Genomic DNA, 22,852 nt, shown 5'->3' with positions numbered 1-22,852 from the left:
GTGATTGAATATTTGGATGCGTGCAGTGACTAGAGTTACACATATTCTCTTGTGTTTTCTGCTCAGTGTTGTATACCTTACAGCCTGAGTTCTTTGTTTATTTGGTACCCTGATGCAGCCAGAGAGCTGTGAGCTTGGCTCTACGTCCAGGCTGAGGCTGCTGATGGATGGTGTCCCTCAGGGCTCTGTCCTGGAACTGGTGCTCTTTAATATATCAATGGCAGAGGGTGTGATCAAGCACACCCTCAGTGAGTTTGCAGATGATGTGAAGCTGAATGGCACAGCTGTTCTCTCGGCCTGGAGAAGAGAAAGCTCCAGGGAGACCTCCCTGCAGCCTTCCACTACTGGTAATAAGCAAGGCAAATGGCACTTTGTTTCTGTTGGAACTGTGGAAAATAAAGTGTGTTTATGGGAAGATTTTGAAGTATAGTTGTGCTCGCATCTCACTGTAGATACGTAATTGCACCATCAAATACAAAGTAGCCTCAGGAATCTTCTTTAATTTTATGCACAGCAAGCAGAAGGTTGGAAGTGCAAAATGAGAATTGAGCAAAGAGTGTCAGGACTGATAGGCAGTCTGTGACTGAGCTGGAAATTGACCTTCAGGCCTTTGATCCTAGCCAGTGCAGAATATTCACTCTCTTATTTAAAACTGGGACCAAAAGTGACTTTGGTACTTAACAATTTTCTTTAACGTAAGCTTTGCCATTATTGATGGTGGGAAAGCACTTTCTATGCAATGCTTTTTCAAGGTGCTTCCTGACAGCTCTTTTTCACACTGGGCTTTAAACCTGAAGTAAAGAAGCTGGTCCTTTTATACCTGCACAGGAAACAAGACCTAAGCCACGTTGCTTGTGCTGGAGACCAGGACCGTGTCTAGACTTACTGTGGGAAGCAGAAAAGGATAGAATGATAGAATATGCTGAGTTGGAAGGGACCCATCAGGATCATCCAGTCCAACTCCTGGCCCTGTTTGCCTTCTTAAGGGTTCTGTCTTGCAGAAGCACAGCATAGCTTGTTACTCCCTCCATGTCCACCATTCCACACAATGTGCTAGCTAGCAGTCTCCCTTCTTTGTTCACGTTGAACATAACTGGATTTTAAAAAGAGTGGGTTTTTGCTGATGGCATTCCTCTCACATGCAGAGCCCAAGCAAGTCTCAGTGAAACCACTGAGCAATAAAATTGCAGCTGTTGATCATTTTAGCAGAGAATTGAGAAGTTCCTTTACCAGTCATGGCAGATACTACAATGTTCCTTTCCCATTCCACTCCATGCCCGCTCTTAAATAACCAGGTCTGATGAACAGCAGAGGTAATTTGCTCGGGCAACTATATCTGCTGTTACAGAAAAAATAGTCTAGTTTCCTTTTTGGTAAATTAAGTGATCAACTGGAGATTAAGAGCATTTGATTTCATAAGAGAAAAGAAATAGATTAGCAAAGATCTTTTTCATACCTGTTTGAGGCAGAGGTGGTGTGTGGGTTCTTCAGACCTCTAGTTAACAGGCTCATCCTTCTGAGAAATACCTCAAATTCTACTAATCCCTGCTGTTAACTTGATGTGCATTGATAGCAATGGGGAGACGAGGTCTGGAGATGTCCTTCAACTCAGATTTTTTACTTAATTCAAAAACATCACGTAGGGGATCAAGAAACAGTTAAAACCTTTTGTTAAGAGCTGAATTCTTTCCTCGTGGGTCTTGGTGGCTTGATCTGTTAATTAAATAGTTCATACAGGTCTTTTCCATCTCCTATAATAGAACCTAAATTTGAAGCAGCTATTTTACAGCTGTCCAGTGTTCCCAGGAAAGCCTCGCTACTGTCTGAAGCTGTTCAAAAGTGCATTGAAAAAAATTTATGATCTTGGTTCCTTTGCAGCTGGAGTGGCTTTTAATATTGCAAAACATACTGATTTATAATCTTAACTGGTAGCTGCAGAGAGAAGGCCATTTATTGCATGGGCATGGAGAATGAGCTATTGTACTCCCAGCAGACACTACCTCAGGCTGCAACATGACTGTAGTGCAGTCTGCCTCCAGCCATCCCTCCCTGTCCCAGTCTGCTGATGATTTATGCTGATGGATGGTAGAGCATGCTGTACCTTCCCCTGCTTTCCTTCCACAGTCCACTGGATTGCTTCCCATTGAAGTCAGGTTGCAAGGGGTTGTCAGACTCCTTGGGTCTCATCCTGACTGGAATGATATGCCTGTACTTTGACACTGGAAAGTCAGTCTTTACCCCAGTGGAGTGTCTGCTCCACAACAGCAGAAAAACTTACATTTTGACTGCTTATAGTAAATTTCTGCTTATCAAGGCAATGCAGAGAGCATTTGTGATAGCTGTCTGGTACATTTAATTGATAATCAATTCATTAAAGTTTTTTTCCGAGTGTGTAAGGAAGAAAAAGAGAGATCTAGTTAGGAAAAGATATAAGCAATTACCTCATCAAACTGATACGCTTGTCTGCTGAGCTGATGTAGTGGACAGCCTCTGGTAAGGAGTGTCTTAAGCTTTTTATCATTCAGCCAAATGGTAGGATTCCATTGCCCCTTTCAAAACAAAACCAAAAAACCTTCAAGCCCAGGATCGTACATTAGTACTTGGCATGGGCCAATATAAACTAGCAAGAAAAGAAATCATGTTTGTATACTTTTATTTGTTTGTTTTGGTTTCAACTCCCTTCTCCTCCGCAGAAAGAATAAAAACAAAAGAAAATTTACTAATGTTTCTGGCTTCAGGGGTGGTGCTGACATGGGAACCCTTGAACAATATGCAGCTTTTTCTTTGTTATGGGGCTTTTCGAAGCATCTTGTCTGCAGCTCATTGCCAGGCAATCTCGGTCTCCTGCTGAGGTGGTTTGTTTAAGGTGTTTATTTTCCAGCTCTTTAATTCATGCCACCTTCCCCATGGTTTTCTGTCATAGAAGATGTTTGTCTTCATTTTGACTAGGCTATTAGGTAGTCTACTGACTGCAGTGGAAAACTTTAGAGCTAGAATAAATTATGGAGGAGTTACAAGGCAGTTCTCTGCTTCTCTCTGCAAATCAACACCACTCTCTAGAGCAAGGGGTGAGCACACTGACCCTGCATTAAGGAATGAATATTAGAACTTGCTAAAATCCAAACTGAATGAAGAGGAAGATAATTCACACAGCCCTAGTTGATGGATTTAGAGACAGGAGGAGGGAATAGAAAAGGCTTATTGAGGGGCAGGGAAATTGCTTTGGAGGAGGGGGAGCATTATTGCTGGTGGTCTTAATTTCTCTTGTAATTCAACCAGCATACTTGCACACCATGTTAGTGCTGAATATAAAAAGAGTTCCAAACTATTTTAGTTAAATAATGTGAATTAATCCTGGCAGGAATGCAGTTATATTGTCCTGATGCTAGTATACAAGTGTCTGTTGAACCTGGAGAAGTATTTTGTTGCCAGTTGGGTTCTTTTATTAGTTTGTTTAGAAACAACAAACCAAAGAAGCTCTTCCTCTGAACAAATACCCTTTAATGGGCCATACCTTTTAAAATAAGCCTTTGATAGAAATGTTTTAAAGGGTTTTGTTAAACTTTTAAAACTACTTATTGAGAAGAGAGAAATAGACTAAAAATAGGAAACACCTGCTGTTGCAGGTAGTGACATACTTGGAAAGGTGATGTTTTTCTGATGGTATGTGCCATTTCACTTGTAAGGTCATTATTGAAATGTGGGGTTTTTTAAAGTTGAAAATGTCTTTTTCTACAGACTGATAGTCTTTTGAAGACAAATTATGTTCTTTAGAGGGTTTTACAGAACTATTTTTACAAATAACTCCAGCAGAGTAAGTAACAGCATAGCTGAATAAAAATTGAGACAAATTAATCAGAGTTTAAATTGTCCTTAAATTCAGCCTCAGAACCTTTATCTGCTGTCTCCCTCTTATCATATCCCTTAAGTAATTTTGGTAAATGTATATTGTGCTTTTTGTTTCCTACTTGGGTATTGATCAGAGGAGGAATAGTACAGAATAAAAATTGTATCAAGATTTATTGCTGTAATAATTGGTAATGCTGTCAACTCCTCATTGTTAATTAATTGCTGTTTAGTAGTAACAGTAGTTCAATTTAGAAGGTACTATACCATTACTTCAGAAAGAAATTTTCTTTCTTAGCTACTGACTGTAAAATTAGCAGCTGGATTGTTTAGAAGAATGTGCATCTTTTTTTTAGTTACCCTGAAAGGTGTGCATATATGCAGTAGATATTTTAGTATCATGATCTGAGAAGGCCTTGCTTGAATGTCCTCCTTTCCTCCCTACCTGTTTGTAAGTTCTTCCTGATTCTAATTACTTATAATGCATAAGAATAGCAAAATAACTAGTGTTCTGGGAGTTCTGAATGCTCCATTTTTCAAATTACTATATACAGTAAACTTAACACTGTTTTGAAACAGGGCTGTACTACTTTTCAAAGTTACCCTGAGCTAGGAGTGAGGCATTGCTTGTCAACAGTACTACATCAGAAATAAACATTTCAAACTCACATGCAAAAGTCTTTTTTTTTTACATAATTCAGTGCAAGGAGAAATTTTACTTCTTGTAGGAAAGTTTTTCTTTCATATCTTTTTTCTTACCTTTACTTAATTAAAACTGATTTCTGACATACCAGTGCATTTATTAGAATGCTTGATCCCTTAGACATTCCTGAGAGGAAAATGAGCTTTCTCTGCTGAGAAGCCTGCCTGAGGCTGACTTGTGTGAACCTGGAGCACCACTTTCACCTGCAAAAAGTGCAGTGCCCTTCTGTTGCTTTCTATTACATCAATCATCAAGGAAGTACAGATACTTCAGGCTTACATGAATGCCAGGCAAAACTATGGAAGCCAAAGAATGGCATGTAATTTTTGATGAGCTTTTATAGTGAGTATTCTTCCTGTTGTCATCATTGTAAAGACTTTTTTTTTTATTATTATTATTATGGCCAGCTAGCCTTGTATTCATTGGTGTCACTATTTGATTAATTATTCTATATTCAAATTCTATGTGAGGGCAAAGATAAGGTGAGAATTTTGAAGGAATTGGTAACTTCTTGTGTTTCCTATGTGTTCACACCAGGCAATTTTTTTTTGTTTTGTTTTTTGGGGAGGTTGGCATGGGGTGGATGGGGGGGGGTTTGGATTGTTTGTTTGTTTTGGTTGGTTGGGTTTTATTGTTGGGGTTTGGGGGGGGGGTTGTTTGCTTGTTTGGAGGGGATTGTGGGGGTGTTTTTTGTTTGCTTTGCTGAATGCTGCATGGTTTTGACTAGGATAATAAAGTAAAACTAGAATGTATAAGAATATGCCATGGTCTTAGAACATCTTTGATTATTAAGCTCATCTATATCCTTTAATGTCTGCTTATTGTGGATATTTTTAAGCTTATATAATTTTTTTTTTCTGTTTTAAACTGACCATTCAGCTTTTGGTTTTATTCTCCCTCTGCAAGCCTCAGTTTATGAGTGGTTGCATGAGGGTAAAACCTCGTCTTTATCTTTGTGCTGTATAGGTTCAGAGCATTGAGGTGAGAGATCCCATGGCAGCATCCAGTTCTAGTGGAGCTTTGAAGCTTCACCCATTCTCTGCTCTGCAAAATCCTGTCCTTTCTAAGAGCTGGACTGAGATGGCCAGTTTAGTTCAATGGAGAGCACCAAACCCCTTGCTACACTTGGCTTCCCAGTGGCTGGGGATACTGGAACCCATTCACTAACTCCAGTGTATGAAATAATCTATTTCACCTTCTCAACTCTCAAGATAATTTGAGATTCTCTTTCAAAAACAGATGTCAAAGGTACAAAAGTGCAAAGGTTCTGCTCCACTGTTAATACTTAAGGGCAAATAAAAGAGTCTTATTGCTCAAGGCTGATAATTAACAGCACTTAATGATTTTCTCATATGCCAGTTCCTGTTATCCCAATAAATAAGTCTTAGACTTCCAAAACATGCTGTTTGGGGATAACTATTTTATTTAAGTTTATTGACAGTTAGTTTGCAGAAAAATGGATTTTTCATTTCAAAGTATTAGGTTCACATTTGTGGACTATTTTTAGTGATGATTTCTTCCCCTTAAAGAGAGGGACACCCCCACACCACACCCTCGCTTCCTTTGGGAAAGGGATATATGATACATGGTTTTGTGCTTTTCTTGTTCCCTGCAAAGTAGGCTTGTTGCTGGATGTTTCACGTGTAGCTCTGGTGACAAATCTGGAGTTGTTCATGGCCTTGGATGAGGCATATTGGTGGTGAAATTATTCCCAGTGAAATAAAACAATAAATTATGTAAGACATGGTATTTACCAATGAATTTTGGAAGAATACATTTCAGGAAAGAAAGGTTAGCTGAGCACCTGGTGTTCTAACGCATCTGGTTCCTGTCCATGCTCCACCTGGCATGGCTGCTGTCTTCTGGAGCTTCTTTTGAGTAACACTAGGGAATTATCCTCTTTCCTTCTTCCTTACAAGAAATGGCTTTGTTCTGTGCACTCCCTATCAGCAGGAAGCAAAGATTAGGAATCCTATCTCTTGCAAGACTGCAGAGTGGTAGCACAGAAGATAAGCTGCTTTATAGCCATTTTAGTGACTCACAGGAGAAATATGTTTTGTTTCCTTCTCATACAATCCTCCCCTAAAATAAACCAAAAACTCCCTCAACCTCTCTTTTCAGAGGAGAGAAGACACAGTATTAAAGTGAGAGTAAAAAGCTTTCCTCTCTCATTGCTGGTAAAGATGAAGAGGTTGAACTGGTAAAACACTGGCTGTGGTGCTTATAGCAGTTCATTTTAGTGTTTCCAACCAAAATTAGAGGTGGCCTGTTTCCAGTGACACTTGGAAATTTAGTGCTCTGTTGATAGTCTGAAATGGAGATCCTCTGGCATTGCAAATGAAATATGTGCCACTGCAGTTCAGTTGTGGTTTAGCTGGTCATGGAGTTAGGATATAATCATATTATTTTAACTCCTGGAGATCATTACTGCTTTGGGAAATAAACCCCTCAAGCCTCAGAACTGTCAAGATACATATTTTTTTAAGTTTATATAAAGTAATACTAGGTTTTATTTATTTTTGAATGTTTAGCCAGGTTTTCATTATTAAATCTAGATGAAAACAAGGGTTTGAGTATTTGAGTAATATTAATATGAAAGCCAAACACAAACCTATAAATTTTAAATTTTTTTTGGTAGGAAAACTAGCTGTTTTGAAATAACTGCTTCCTTTATGCTAAACTGTTTATCCTAAAATACGGTCTTAAGCATGTACTCACCTCATAATGAAAAAACAGAGCCTTGTGGTTTATGTAAAGATTGTTCTTCAAACTACTAGTTACCAAGTTTTGCCCAAAAAAGGCCAAACTTCCCAATGGATTTGCCCAAACAAGGCCTGGGTTCTCATAGAAACCCACAGAACTCAACCCTCAATCAATCAATCATCAACTCTAAAAATCTATTTCCTTATAATTTTGGCGAAATGCTAAGAGCAGGATGAATGCTCCTCATTCTTCTTCTTTTTTGTGTCACTTCCAGATGTACTGGGTAATGATGTGTTTGACCTTAGAGAGGGGAGAAATGTGTGAAACACTGGAAATGGAGCAGTTTCACTGGATACCTAGAAATTCTGCAGGCAGGGCTGGGTCTGCTCCTTTTCCTCCATTCTCTCCAGTCTGGCAGTGTAGGGAATGACAAACTCTTTCCCCCCACAGGCAGCCCAGTACCAGGTCACCTCCAGGGAATCACAGCCATGCAGACAGAGGGGCTTTGCTGGCATCAGGAGTCCTTCAATCCAACAAAAGTGATTAGAGACACCATTGTGCTGGTGTGGGCAGTGCTGCAGGTCATGAGAGTGGTTTGATCATTGTTTCAGTACAGAATAGTCTCCTTAGATCATTAATTAAGTTTTATTTTAATTGATTTTGGGGGACCTTCCCCGACCTGAGTGAATGCCTTTCCGCAGTACAGGAGTTTTTAAAACTCTCAGCCAAAAGAGACATCATAATGTGGTGAGGAATTAAAATGCTCATTTAATTGCAGAAATGGGATCATTTAAAGATTACTAATGATATATGTTATGTCCTCTGTGCTTGACTGTTAAGTGCAAATGGACCTTTTATTTACTCTCCAGTGGCATATCATGAGGGTATATGACTTGAATCAAATGTTGTTAAGTTCTGTGAAAATGGCATTCTAATTTTTCTCTATGTCAAGCTTCATTAAGTGTATTTGCACTTAGAAATTGCAAGCAAGATGTTAACATTTCAAATGCTTAAAAACTGACTATTTAAAAAGTAAAATTAAATAGCAGCAGTCGTGGAGGTTTTTTCCTTCTCTAAGGGACATTTCCAGCACTGCTTATTTCTTGTTGATTTGATTCATGAATATTTTGCCTATCAAATAAATACATTAATGATTGCATTTGGTTGCAACAATAATTGTGTGTTTCAAATAAAAACTAATTAGCTAAGTAAGTGGAAAAGCATCATGGCACATCAAGTGTACTTGCAGTTCACTACATCTGAAAGATCACAAAGACCTTTTTTTGGCATTTGTTGCTTTTCAGCCAGTTACCAGCAATTATGTTCTGTTTGAAAAGAAATTAAGCAGCTGATTTACAGCATTACTCTTTTTATGCTGAGGCATGAGCTACTGAGATTGAGGGTGTCTTCAATCACAACGCACTGTAATATTTTCTGAAAGGGTTAGGGTTATACCCTCCTACACAGCTCTGTCTTGTAGTTGCTGCTGAAAATTTGTTTGGGTTTTCAGAGAAGGTGGTAGCAGGAGATGACTTAAATTTGGGCAGATTGGGTTGCCATTCTTTGTGCCAGAGGCAGCTGCAGCCTGTGGCTGCCAGCTTGTTCAGAGGTCTGAGAGGACCCTTGAGGACTGGGCTTTATCTCCAGTCAGCACCACTCTAAAAGGGACCAGGAAAGCCCACAGCTGGAATGTTTTATACTGCTCAGCCTCAGTTAATGCGAATTATTTTGGGGACAGAGAATTGGTGAGTTCTCTCAATTTCTGGTAAAGGAAAACTCTCCTTAAGGCAGTAGATTATCTGCAATAAGGATTTCAAGAGCAGCAAAGCAGTACATGTTCAAATAACCAGATAAAAGCATGACTGAATTGATCAAGTGTTTGGTTTGAGAACTTCAATTCTTATGTGTGTGTTATTTGCATGTAATATATGGTACTGGAAAGTTATGCACACTCTCATTTTTCACTTTAATTGCCTGTTTGAAGGCAGCATGACAGATCCAAAGGTTGCTTTCAGCAACTGAGGAGCACTCTGGTCACTTACTCTTGTGCAATAATTAACTTAATTGCAGAAATTAAAACATTTTTAAAATATTCAGGATCCTTGACTGGACTCCATCCATTCTTTCCCTTCTCTATTGTCCATATCTGAAATAACCTTTTCTTGCATATGATTATATCACAATTTTATTTTTTTTTCAATGAAAGATGTTTTTCAGGTTTGCAGGTCCTTCTGTTTGTTTACTTGGCTATTTGGTTTTTAAATTAAATATTGAAAATGTGAAGTGATCATCTCAGTTGTGATGCTACAATACTTTTAGTAACTGTGCACTAAATTAATACATGTGAAGCTGTAATCAGAGCCCTGTCTGTCTGGACAAGATAGGGGATGGCCATTATTTTTAAAAGTTCACAGTCTGAATTAAATAGTGGCAGCTTGCAAGGATGGAACAGGATTGCTCCAAAGTAGTGTTATATAAAAAGTTCTATTCTGCTGTAATATCAAAGCACAGGCTTGTTTCTGTGTAGGTTGTCTGAAATACCATGTGTTATTTTATCACCCACCAAGATACCATTTTCTCACATGACAAAACCCTGAGTTCTTGCGTCTCACAGGGGTTGTGTTACAAAATGGAATTTCAGTTGTGTTAGTCTGAGTTAGTGAATGGATGATGTTGGTTGTGGTGTTCTCAGAAGTTTTTGTGCTTTAGTTTTCAATGACTTTCTGCTTTTGAACTTCTCTGACCTTTTTTTATACTCCCTCTTCCAGTGGTGTCCTCTGATTGCATCTCAGAGGTTCTGCATTCATTAAGACTCAGTGAATCTAAAAGGCTGGGTGGGAGTGCTGTCCCTGGGATCATGGTGTCTTTCCAATGAAGAGGCAGTTTTTACAAATTACCATTTTCCTTGGGAACTCCACAAGGAGTGCCTCGCTTCCCTGGGAGGTGCACCAACATGAAGGGGCCAGTGTGTGCTAATCCAGGGTGTTAAGTCAGCAGCTGCTGCTTTGCCTTCCAGCTGCCTGGGTGTGCATTCCCAATTTATACTTGTTGGGGTTTTTTTTACTGAGGCAGCCTCCATTTAAATAAACCTTCTGTTTGACATTTCCTTTTGCTAACCACTTGTCTACATGTGTAATATGTAATTTGCAGTTATTAAGATTAATGAGAACCTTTTTGTGCTTGAAGGCTTTAGGAGAAGTCCACAGCAGTTCAGCTTTTGGGCTGTGACTTCTGAGGCTTTACCTTGTCTTTGGACTGCATTATTCTCCTGCTGTAATGCAGCAATTGCAATCACTCAGTTGCTGTGTGGGAAGTCCACAGGCCTGGGTTGAGCAGCAGCCCAACAGAGCTGTCCCCCAGCTGGCCAAAAATCCTGCAATTTCATGACCTTCTGGTATTACTTATGTAACCTGTGTCTGTAAGGGTCTCTTTTTTTATGGCTTCATGCACTTAAGTACAGTTTGATGGGGGAAATAAACTGTTCGCAGCTAAATGAAAAATTTTTCCAGCTCTGGGATAGACCAAGCAGGCAGAATTTTGTCCTAAAACATATTCTGGAGCCTCTAGCCTTCACCAAAACTGTGAAACTTGACATAAGTACAGTGTTTTCTTGTTTGTACTTGCCTGAATGTTGCTTTCTTAGTCATCTGTTTAGAGAGCTAAGTCATCTAAAGAGCTTATTGAGGAAATGTGAAAGTTTGGTATCTGATCTCTGTCACACATTTTGAGAAGTCCATCTCTGCGGCATTTAACACCATGATCTTGGAAAGAACCTAAACTTGTGTTTAAATAGTAAAGGTGTTATTGAATTCCAGATTCAAAACTCTTGAAGAATCTTACTTCTCTTCTAGTGTTCTGTCTTTGAAATGAAGAGCATAATCTCCTTTTTGAAGATGAGGACATTTTTTTTCTGTTAAAGATGTAATTAAGGGACTGTGTTAAATTTTCTGTGATTTTTTTTTTCTTTTTATTTATAAGAAGACATGAATAATGCTGCATTTGGAATTGATACTGTGAAACTCATAATGGTTTCCTTGTAATGGAGGTTTAAGATGGGGAGCAATTTCCAGTAACATTGAATTTATCTATTTCTGGCTTTTTAAGCTACATCCACATAGGAACAATTGCAGACTTTTGAGGAAGCCAACAGAAATATTTACCTTGGCATCATTAGTGAAGCAAGCCAGTTTCAAGGGAAGTGTAGGTTTTAATTAACTAGCTGAGCTGACTTATATCAGCCAGTTTCAAGGCCAAGTGAAATACAAGACAGGCACTCTGCAAACCTGCTGGTGGGCAAGCAGAACGTGTGTATGGATGTTCTGGCAGTCAGGTTTGAGTCTGGGGAACCTCTGTGTTGGCAGTTTACCCCAGTGTGATCTTGCACAAAAAGGTGAGATTATCATTAACATCTCCAAGTGACTTGGGAGAGACTTGTAAGTCCTTGGTCCTTGCAAATATGTGCTATAAAAATCCTTTTAAAATCCTTTGCAGGGCTGTTAGCTTCATTACATTAAAGGCATTTTGTTACTCTTTTAGAAATTAAACTGAAATGGAAATAAGGCCCTTGGGCTGGCAAAGGGAGTTTTTGCCTTTTGGCTTTTGTTGTAACTATTTGGTATAAAATTGATAAGACTAACAGAAGACATATTTTTCAAAGCTAAGCCTTTTTAAGTTATGGACATCTCTAAACCCTTCCCTCCAAAACATAATATCTGCAACATCAGTGAACTGTCTTGTACTTCTCACCAGAGGCTCACTGCAGCTCACTGAGAGACCTTGTTTGTTAGGCTGAAGTTTGTTCCCTAATAATCACCCCCACACTCAATTAGCATAGCACTCCCTATGACAAAGGTGGATAGAAGGATAATTATCAGCCCTAAAGGACCTACTCAGGTCGTTGGTCTGTGAAATCTGTTGGAGGATTATAGGTACCAAAAAATTTTGACAATCCAGCCTCTGCATTTGTAAGTCAGTAGGGATTCATGTCTCCTTCTTTAGGCACCTGGATTTTCTGTCAATCTTGACCTCAACCTCTGCTTTTGTTAAATGGTGGCAGGATGGGGTTAAAACAGAATTGGCCAGTTCATATTCAAAATGTTGAAGAGCAGTATAATTTTTACCACCTTTAGGTCATTATTTTTTTTCTGAGACTATCTTTACCACTTTGGTGGTGGTAGTGACCTTTCTTGGTCCCCGTAAGAAGAAAGCTTGTGGTTGTAAAATAATGCCACTGGAATTTGTTAGCATTTTGTAAGGTGAAAAGTGATCTTTCACAGTGATTTAAAACCAGGGCTCTATGAAAGTGAAGTTGCTTCTGATAACATTCTTGTATCTTGAGGGGTAAAAGCTTTCTGCTGCATTACGTACAATGAAGAGGTGGCATGTATTTTTGTGCAGAAATATTAATGTAGAACCAAGTTGTATAATTGAAGACTGTGCTTATACAGGATGTGCATGCCTTTGTTTATGATTTGCTCTCTTTAAAATACTTTGCCAGGTTATGATTTTGCTGGCTGCAAGTTATTTCTGTGTAGTGAGATGATTAGGGATCGTAGCATGCTTCAGTAGGCAGTGATTTATTTTGTTACAACATACTCCACAGAAAATGCCTGGCTTTGTGTGAACAGTTCAAAGATGGCTCAGTGCAATTTATGGTCTCTCAGCCTTAATTATACACTCATACTACTTGTCTAGTTGTCCTGTATGAAGCAGGTTGTAGATGTGAGAAATTGGAGGGGGTCTAATCCTGCAGATGACTGAGTAATCCTGCCTCTCTTATGGATGTTAGCATCCACACTTCAGTATTTTAAAGGTGAAGGGATGCAGAGCAAAATTCTGGAGTAGTTAGTATAAAATAAAAATTTTATTTTAATAATATTTCTTAAAAAGAAAAAAGAAAGAAAAAATCTAGCACCATAGCCAATGAGGAGGACATAGCTTCAAAAACTCTCACAGCATTACACAAAGTAATTCTTCCCACTGTGGAATGAAATCAGTGGCACATAATGTTTATAAGAAGGGACAAGTAATGAAGGTAGCTAATGTACAGCAGCTGGCAGCTTGTTCTACCAGATTTAAAGTGTTACTGCAAAACCAGTGAAGTAGTGAGCCTTGGGTAACCCTTGTTAACTCAAGAAGTGAGGGTAACTAGTTAAAGTGATGTTAATCAACCAGTCCCCTCAAGTTCTGAAGTAGTTTTTGTGTGTGTGCTGGATATTTTTCTTACAAGAAAGGGAACTCAGATCAGCCCTAAGTTATATTGCTTAAATATTTTCAAGAAGAAATTTGTCATTTGTGAGTGTTTAAACCATTATAGGTGTCTCTTTGGAAAGTATTTAGGCTACATTTGGCTGACTTTGACCGGTCTATGCGAGTTTGAAGAAACAGCGACTAAACATGTAACATTATACAGGGCCATTTTTGTGAGATTGACAACAGATTTTTGTCTCCCCTGCTCCCCATTCCCAAGTCAGATTAAGTGAGAGCATTGGCTGATGCATAACATCCTGGTCAGTGGGGCAGCACGTGTTCAAAGAAAGCTTTGGGCAGCATGTGTGGTGTTAGAAAACATTGCTAGTGTCTGTATGAATGTGCTTAGGCATGAGAAAAGCAGAGTGCTGGAAGTCCAGGCTTGAAGGTTCAACATCAGGGAATACTGCTGCTTAATCCCACTGTAGCTGTACTTGCTATTCCTTAAAAAAGAAAGAAAAAAAAAGCACTAACTACTGGGGATTTTTTATCAAGTTTGAGATGGTTGTGATGTTTTTGTAGTTGTTAACAATATATACTCACTCTGCTCAAAAAGGTGCTGACTAACATCAGGAATGTAAGCAGAGACTGCCTGAATTGGAAGTAAAATACAATAAAGGAGTGGAGGATTCAGGCAGGAGTAGAAGGAAAGAGGGCAGCCCAGGGAATGAATTGCATCTATGTGCAGTCCTGTGGTACAAGAGTGAGCAAGTGCTTATCAACATCTCCAGGAAAGTTTTAACTTGTTCTTGTGTTGGAACATTTTGAGAGGGGAACAGAACAGAGAAAGCAGTTGAGAGCAATGGAGGGCAGGATATATGGGAAGAATTGGAGTTAGAAAGGGGCAGGAGAGAGGAAAGGCACTGCCTGAGGAAGAGGGAATGGAGGCAGAAAGGAATGGACTGGTGGCATTTTTAAACAGTGAGAAAAAAGCTGGCAGTGGTGGGCCAAATGTGCATGTGCCTGGATAGCACAGCCATGCAGGTTTTAGGTGGATGCAGAGGGGCTGCCAGTGTTCCCCTTTATGTCCCTCCACTGAGGAAGGACTGTGCCAGGGCCCCAGGGCTGCTGCCACTTGTGGCACAGCTGTTTGTCCTCTCTTCTGCTCTTCTCTGAGGGCCTTACTGTGGCCCCAGAACACGTTTATGTAAGTTTTTTTTTAATATTATAGCTGAGGAAGAGAAATAGTACCCAGCAGTGTTATGTGTAGCTCCTGCTGCAGTGCAGAAGTGAATGCAGCATTCTCATGACTGGCAACCCAGCATCTGGTTGCAAGAGGAATAAAAATGTGTCAAGCATTCTAAGTGCTAAATTCATACAAGATTTTTTACCATGGCTTGGATTATTTTGTGGAATTGGCATATGCAGCATATTTGACTTTAAAAGTGTGTGAAGTCTGATACTTGGGGGAGGGACAGATAGAACGAATAGAATCTGCATTGTGCTCCTCGTGTGACAGGCAGCACCTACTGAGAGACAGGAGTCTGCTTTCTCCAGGTGCCAGCAGGCAAATTGCTCTCTGCTTTGATAACACACTCCCACAAAAGTTATGGGGCTTTTGGTTTTTGTCTTTGTATTTTCATCTTCAGCTGCTGTTGAGGGGAGCTGCTGGCAAGCTGCGGGAAGGGTGGTGGACTCTCCATTAGAGCCTTTCCCTGTCCTCTCCCACAGATAATGTGCAGCACTCTGATGTAAACCAGCCCCAATTTTGTCTCCTTCAGTCACAGAAACTGTTGTTTATAGGTGGAGATTAATCCCATTTAAGAACTGGATTAGCAAAGACATAGTTATTTAACCACAGATGCCTGAACCTGGGCTGCAGCTGATGCCTTACGTTTTAGCTTTCACATTTTTCAGATTCTGTACTGCCTTAGTGTGTGACTCTGAACTTCATATAAAGTGTTAGCAAGTTGTCTTCACAGATAAAACAATTGTTAGACAAAGCAAACCTTTTCCAGCCTAAGAACCAAGGACACCACTGCAGCTTCTGGCCCAAAAAGTAAAACCAGCAGATTGAGGAGAGCAATCTGGGAAGACAGGACTTCATATCCTGAAGCTGTAATTGGACAATTAACAGCAATATGTAAATGGACCAAAACTTATAAAAGTGTAAAAACTCCTGACTGGTCAATCATCGTGGGTAGAGCCACGGCCGGGCTCTTGGCCTGCCCAAGGTGTATCCTTTAAAGGCCTTTTAATAAATACCTACTTTATTCCTTTAATTCTGTCCAGCCTCTGTTCCAGGTAGCCTCTCTAGGCATCACAGCAGTTCTCAGACAGTCCTGGCTGGGATATATGCCCTGCAGACATTCTGCATGGAGACAGCTCCATGGCAGGCCATGCACCACGGAGGTGTAAAGCTGAGAGAGCTCGCCGTGGCAGTAGTTGTATGCTTGGCCTGCTAAATGATGATGGGTTTTATTGAAACAAAGGCAAGTAAAAGGTATTCAAAGGTTCACACAGTATGCTGTGTGAACCTCACTTTCTCAGAAAAATGAATTAGACACCATGGGAGATCACTGATACTTGGCTGTCTTTGGTGAGCTTCATATGGAATGTGATGTGCAATCATTGCAGAATTTCCCCAGGCAGCAGCAAGATCTTTTCCTCTTGAGAACAGGCTTGGGTTTGCTCATTGGACTGGGACTTGTACTTTTATCTCTCTTCACTGAACTTTCGTAGAGTTATTTATCATATATTGATAAATATATTATATTTATCATTTATTGATAAAGGCATGTAAGCAAATCCTGCAGCCTAAGCTGTGCAGGAGCAAGTGTAAGGAGAAAGATTGGGATCAGTCTGAGCTTTGAGAGGCAGACAGGGGATTCCCTTCTCCTTGAATAAAGACATTATCTGCTTCAGCAGTGGTGTGACAGATGCACTCGCCCTCAAGCACCGTCCCCCTTCAGTTCAGTTAAAAATCTTCCTTAAGGCACAGCAGCAGAGACAGATTTCAAAATAATTGTATCATGTTTTAAACCCCACAAAAACCACCAAAAGCGACTGATCAAGTGAAACTAATGTGCTTATCGAGATAATGAGTTTTTAAACATTAACAATGCTTAAAATCTCTAGGAGGAAGCAAGAACAGTCCGAAATATGGGATTTGCTTGGAGTGCCTCGTGCCCTTCCCCCCAGCACCAAACACAAAGTAGATGGTTCTGAGAAATAAAAGATGGAGAGCAGCAGTGCTGTGGGGAGCCATTTGGTAAAGGCAGTTTTTATTCTTGATAGTTAAAACACAGAAGTTACACACAGAATTGCTTTTCAAGTAATGCATAAAACATATTGTTAATGACTATAGTGATCTGCACAGACAGGTTGCACACTTTCCATTGGGAACTTTTGGAGACTATTTATGCTCAGCTCCTAAAGGTGCCTATCAACTTTGCAGGGCAAAGTTGTATTTGAAACTTCAAATTATATTGAAACTTCTAAATAACCCTGGGTTTTGGTACAAGAATGCTGTCTAAACTATGAACATACTCCCTTGGCTTTGGTTTCAAAAATTCAAACCAAAACTCCTTTGTTAGATAAAAGCACAACTTAACTGCAAAGGACAATGGAAACAGTGATTGAAAACATATTTTTTCATTTGAGTGAGAAAGTTAGCACTTGGGAGAATTTGGATGTGTTTGCTTCAGGGATTTTGGTGGGCAGTGCTCTGCTTGGCAAGCATTTTGCTTCAAGGGCATTTTTGTATGACTTTTCTGATTCAGAGCTTCAGGAAATAAGCTGTAGAGAAGGGAGAGAACAAAACTCAGAGATGCAGAAGAAAAGTCTCAAGACCCAACAGAAGAGATCTAATCACTCTTGGAACATCTTAAAATGTTAAAATAGCTGCATTAAAAAAGAAGCAAGCTTGAGCCATTTAACAGTATAAATCATGGAAAGCAGTGAAAACTAGTATTTATGAGGGGGATTGTGAAAGCTTGTGTGACAGTTGGAAATTACATCACTGTTGATGTTTCAAATTCTTGGGTAAAGTAATGCAATACTGTGTTTATGAATGAATGGGGGAGTGATGGAGCTGTGCTAAGTGTACTCTATGGATAAACTGGGTTGAGCTATTTTGTACCTCTTGTGTCCACTTAGGTTACTTTGCACCATTCAGTCCCCTAATTTCAGTGTAAATGCACAAAGCTGAATTCTGTATATGTATTCTTTATTCCAGATACAGACCCACGTGTATTAGAAAAACAAGAACTTCAGCAGCCAACCTATGTTGCTCTAAGTTACATTAACAGGTAAGTGTGGATATTTTACAGGTGTAACTGATCTTGGTTTGCATAATATATATTCTACCAAAATGGCATGCATATGGATGCACTCTTCTGCATCATGGGATATGACACTATCGAAACACCTGTTTTGGAAAAACAGTTGAATTAAAATTTAACTAAATTTTTAATGACTTTTGCATAGGGCACATGCAGCCCTTCAGCTGTACTGCTCAAGTACTTAGGAATGAGGTTTTTAGCTTTTGATGTTTTAGCTAGATCTCATGCCAAACAAGATAATTTTTCTTGGCTTAGTTTTCTATTTTATTGTACTTCACACAAGTGAGTAGAGAAAGCTTTCACTTATGATTGAAAAAAGCTCTATCTGATAATAGTTCAGTATATAAATGGATTTTTTTACAGAACTTCAGAACTTTTTCAACCACAATATATATCTTTAAAAATCTTGCTTACTGGCCATGTTTAACCTAAAACTTGAAAGCTATTAAGAAAGAAGTACTTTTCTGAGTAACAGATCCCCAGCTTTTCAGTTATTGACTGATGGTGGTACTGAAACCTCCAGGGTACTCCAGCATGGATTATTACTTTCTATGCATAGAAGACCAGTTTGCTTTTTTATTTTCGCTGTCTAGAGGATGAGATACAAGCTCATAACCCTATAAGCCTGGAAGATTAACCCAAGATTCAGTTTGGCATAGACTGAGTTGATTCAAACTCTCATGGTCATGCAAAATTTTTCTTTATAATTCTACTTCGTTTCAAAAATGGGAAAAAGTGAAACAAAAGCAAAAACCAACAAACTTTTTAAAACACAGAATCCGCTGTTTGACTTTCTATAATGTTTGCTGCAGCAAAAAAGTGTCAGTGGGTGTGTGGGGGAAGAATACTTCAAGGTATGGAAGTAAGAAGTGGTGTTCACTTGGTCAAATGACTACATTTTCTCCACTACATGAGACTATGATTAAGAATAGCCAGTATTGACATGATTTCCTACTTGGCAAGTAACTCTTGTTCTTCCTGGAGACAGTCCGACTCCTAAAGCATATTTTGAAATTAGCCATGACCCTTTTTAACACTTAGTTCTGCTGATCTCATTTAATGTATAAAACTTTTTTTTCCAATGTGTAGGCTTGGTATGCTGTTGTGCATGTTGGTATGTTTCCCTCTTTCCATCATACACTTGGGTGTTTTCTCTTTTTGCTTCTGTGGTTATTTTATGTGAGAGAGGGGAAAAGTTGTGAGGTTTTTTTTTTTTTTTTTAATTAGGGAAAAGCTGTTGTACGACCACATACTTGACCATGGGACTTGTTTTAAGACAATGGGACTTGATAATCCAGTTTGGAATCAGACTAATTTTAAAGTAGTTTGAAAGTGATAACTCATCTAGATTTCATTATTTTGGTACCCTTTAAATAGAGTTCTGTGTGACTGAGACAGTTTTAGTTGCCACATATTTTTTCCAAACTTTCTTACCCTGTCATTTCTGAAACGTAATTCTGGAACCCCGAACCGTGTTGTTTGTATAGTAAAACTGAATCTGAATTGACTTGTGCTTGAACCAGCTGCTATTTAGTTGCTCTTTTAGTTGTATTTTAATTTTTTCCAAAGTGCTAGTATCTTTCATTGAACCACCTGCTCTAGGCAACTCAAGCTCTTGAGGGAGCAGCAATATCCATTACAGTATGAGACATGCCTTTCTATTTCCCACTACATATGCCAAAGCTGAGTTCTGCTTTGTTGTCCCAGGCTATGAACTCAGATTTTGTAGCCTAATACATGTCATAAACATGTTGCATACTGTTAGATATCAAACACCAGATACTGCTGCACTTTTTTTAAACCCATGCTTTTATGGCTTCCAAGTGGAACTGAACTTAGCTCAGTTCCTGCTGTGAGTTACAGACCTTAAAACAATCTTCCTCTGCAAGTTTGTATATTCAATATGTTCTGTGTGGGCCATACGGTCTCGTGGAGCCTGGGAAAATAGGGACAGCTGATTCTCAGGGACTGCCAAAATTGTATGATAAGATGTACACTAAATATATGTTGTGGTAGAAAGATTAAATGGGTGTGCTTTATGCTCTGCCCATTGCCCCGTTGTATGGTGGCTATTATGAGCTAAAACAAAACATAAATCTGGGTTGTCTGGCTTGATAGCTGGGAGGATAAAGTATCAGTAAAACAGATAGTAGAGTGGGAAGGGTACTGGAGTCTCTGTTTACAACTTGAAACATACTCTTGTTTCCATTTCCCTTCTATCCCTGGTTATTTTCTCAGGCATATTATTTTGGCAATACTGTTTGAGCTCTGAAGTTCTGAAACAACCCTCAGATTGTGGATGTCTAAATCTGTAAGGCTCCAACTCTTTCCCCTCTGGAGATTTACTGCCATTACAGCTTTCAGTAACTGCACACAGATGCTGCTTCCATAGTGTGTGATCCTCATGTAGACAGATAACGTTCCTTTTGAAACGGGTGGACAAAATATAAATTATGGGTCATAATGGTTTGTTACTGCTACATCAAACACTTCCATCAGACACTGACTGAATTGCCACAAATCCCTTTCTCAGACAAAGTTTAGTGTAGCCTTAGTGCAGTCCCCAGTATTGATGGCTATTCCCTGCTTTCTTCTGCTGTAGTTTCTTAGAAGTCAGAATTGGAATCAATAAAAGACACACTACAGCCGAAGCAGATGCAGTTAATCTGTTTCCATCCTATAAATACAGGAGAGGTTTGTCTGCAAGGAGTTCAGTGGTGCTACTACAAGAATGGGATACTGGCTGTGATCTGTGAGGAGTAGTTGCAAGTGAGCACTTGGGTCCACATCCTCCAGTGCTTTCTGGAGGAGTTTCCTTTGTAGATGGGTCAGCACACCTTTATATTTTGTACTGCACTGAAATGCAGTAGTTAGCCACGGTGATTAATATTGCTTATACTGCTACTTAAATACAGGTTTTATAGCTTTAAGTTAATAAACATGACAATGAATTTTGCTTGGAGTTTATTGGAATTTGCATAGCATTGTTTGAGCCTCTGAGTGTGCTGGTCTGGGTCTTTAGAGGGGATGGCTCTCGAGGTTGCTCTGTTACCTGGCATTACAGCATGCAGACAAAGCTTTTAGACTGGTGCAGTCTAATGGAGAGAGACTTTTCAGTATTCTCATATTTGAAAGTTTCTTTCATGTGGATACTGCTGGTTACCTGTTAATGAGAAAAGCAGCTGTTGTGGGAATGTTTGGGCTTCTTAGAAAACAGCAAAACAAGCATACCACTATTACTGGCACAAGTGAGAAGACAACAGAGGCATGCAAATAATTCCTTTGTCTGAAAAGGTAATATTAAAAAAATGTTTATAATAAAAAAGCTCTTATTCCCAACTTTAGTGAATGAAAAATTCTTTACATTCAAGTTTTAATGGAAGCATTTCAACTTTTTGATTGTAAGTATCAGAAATAGGAAAAAAGCATAAATTATTGGGGTAAATTCCTTTCACCTTGAGTACGAAGGGTGGGAAGTACCATAGTAACGTGTATTATTGGAAACATATACCATAAAAAGAACAATTAATTCTCTATTTATTACAATTTCCATGAAATACATTTTTCTTAAATACAGTAATTGCTTTGTTTTAAAAAGTTTCATCCAGATGGGGAAAAAGAAAACTAGTATGCACCTACAACTGAAACTAAGCAGTCATAATTATATACTGTTTCTACTTCAAATTGCATAATGGCTATATTAGGGAATTGTTGAAAATAAAGACTGTTGTAATCTTAAAGACTTTTAAAATCTAGCAAAATACTTTAATTATGTTAACCCCAGGTTCTTTTTAATAGTGTTTTTCTGTTCATAATTAAGGTCATAGAAGAAGGGTTATATAATAAAATATGTTTCAAGCATCAATGCTACAAGCAGTTAGAGCACACTGGTGAGAACGTTTTCAGTGTTGCCTCTGGGCAGTCTGTTGAATGAGACTGTTGAATGTCTATAAATTTCATTCTCATGCACTGCTGGGAGCACAAATTAAACCTGTGATCAAAATTGGATGGCATTCTTAGACAAAGAGCCCAAGATTATCCTTGCACATCTCTGCACCAATCTAACATTTTCGCTCTCCTTCCAGATTTTATTTTTAACTAGCAAGGTTTTGCCTCACTGTTACCATTATAAAGTCCTATAGGCTTCAGGCATCTCATCTCCCCCCATCTCCCCCCACTTCCTTTTTATTTCACCTGTCATTGACTTCTCAAGACAAAGTTTTCTTACTTTGCCTCCTCTTTTTAATGCCATGAGAAGTAAAATCAATCATTTCTGTGAGCATATATGTTTGTGAAAGAAATTAATTGCATGTAAAGTTCTGGCCACTGCAGGCTCTCCCTATGTCTTGTCCAGATCACTAGTTCTAGTTCTATTACCTGTTTTTTCCAGGAGTAAAACAAACAGCCAACACCATAGAATTTAATGATTATTTGAAAGTTATTTTGAAAAGTGGCAAAATTTTAAGTAATATTATGTTTAGTATGCACTATATTGCTAATTCAGTAACAAGAAGGATGGTTTTGGATTTGAGGCAATGTACTTTGCATCTGTGGGGTTTTGTTGCCTGGACTCAGAAGAAAAACTTTAGCAAATAATATTGAAGTGGTAATATAAATAGCTGTTCTTTAATGAAAGCTTTCAGGCACACAAAATACACGAATGTGCACACTTGGCAGAGGATTTCTATGATTTTTATAAGGTTAGTTAATTAGTATATCTAGCAGGTACAACCAATAAGGGACCAGTTGCCCCAGCAGCCCACCCTTGGGTCTGCCCCTTGGAGTTGCTCCAGGGGCTTCCTTGCCCTATATCTTGTTATGTCTCTCAGGTGCTGGTGTAAAACAAAATGTCCACGTTAGAAATTCTCTTCTTGAGAGTAAGACTAAACAGAATTTCAAGAATGTGTTAGAAAGGGTTAGCTATTGTTCTAAAGTGTGAGAAAGACCGAGAAAGTGGTAAAAACGATACGACCATATATTAAAAATCTATAAAGCTAAAAATATGTGAAAAAGCTAAAAATCTCTAGGCATCAGTTTCTTAGCAGAGCATCCAAACCACGTGATACTG

General features: G+C 39.0%; 1 protein-coding gene across 1 annotated transcript in view; it reads left to right on the top strand.

The window, feature by feature from the left end:
- The window catches only part of JAZF1 (JAZF zinc finger 1), a 188,122-nt gene that overhangs the window by 85,057 nt on the left and 80,213 nt on the right, over positions 1 to 22,852 (top strand). The window contains exon 2 of the mRNA XM_059845586.1: positions 17,679 to 17,751. Coding sequence (XP_059701569.1) covers positions 17,679 to 17,751 — 73 coding nt within the window. The remainder of the gene's footprint in view (positions 1 to 17,678; positions 17,752 to 22,852) is intronic.

This window comes from Haemorhous mexicanus, chromosome 1, assembly GCF_027477595.1.
Source record: "Haemorhous mexicanus isolate bHaeMex1 chromosome 1, bHaeMex1.pri, whole genome shotgun sequence".
NCBI classification, from domain to species: domain Eukaryota; kingdom Metazoa; phylum Chordata; class Aves; order Passeriformes; family Fringillidae; genus Haemorhous; species Haemorhous mexicanus.
The sequence above is the reverse complement of the archived record's forward strand: the minus strand, read 5'-3'. Positions and strand labels throughout refer to the sequence as shown.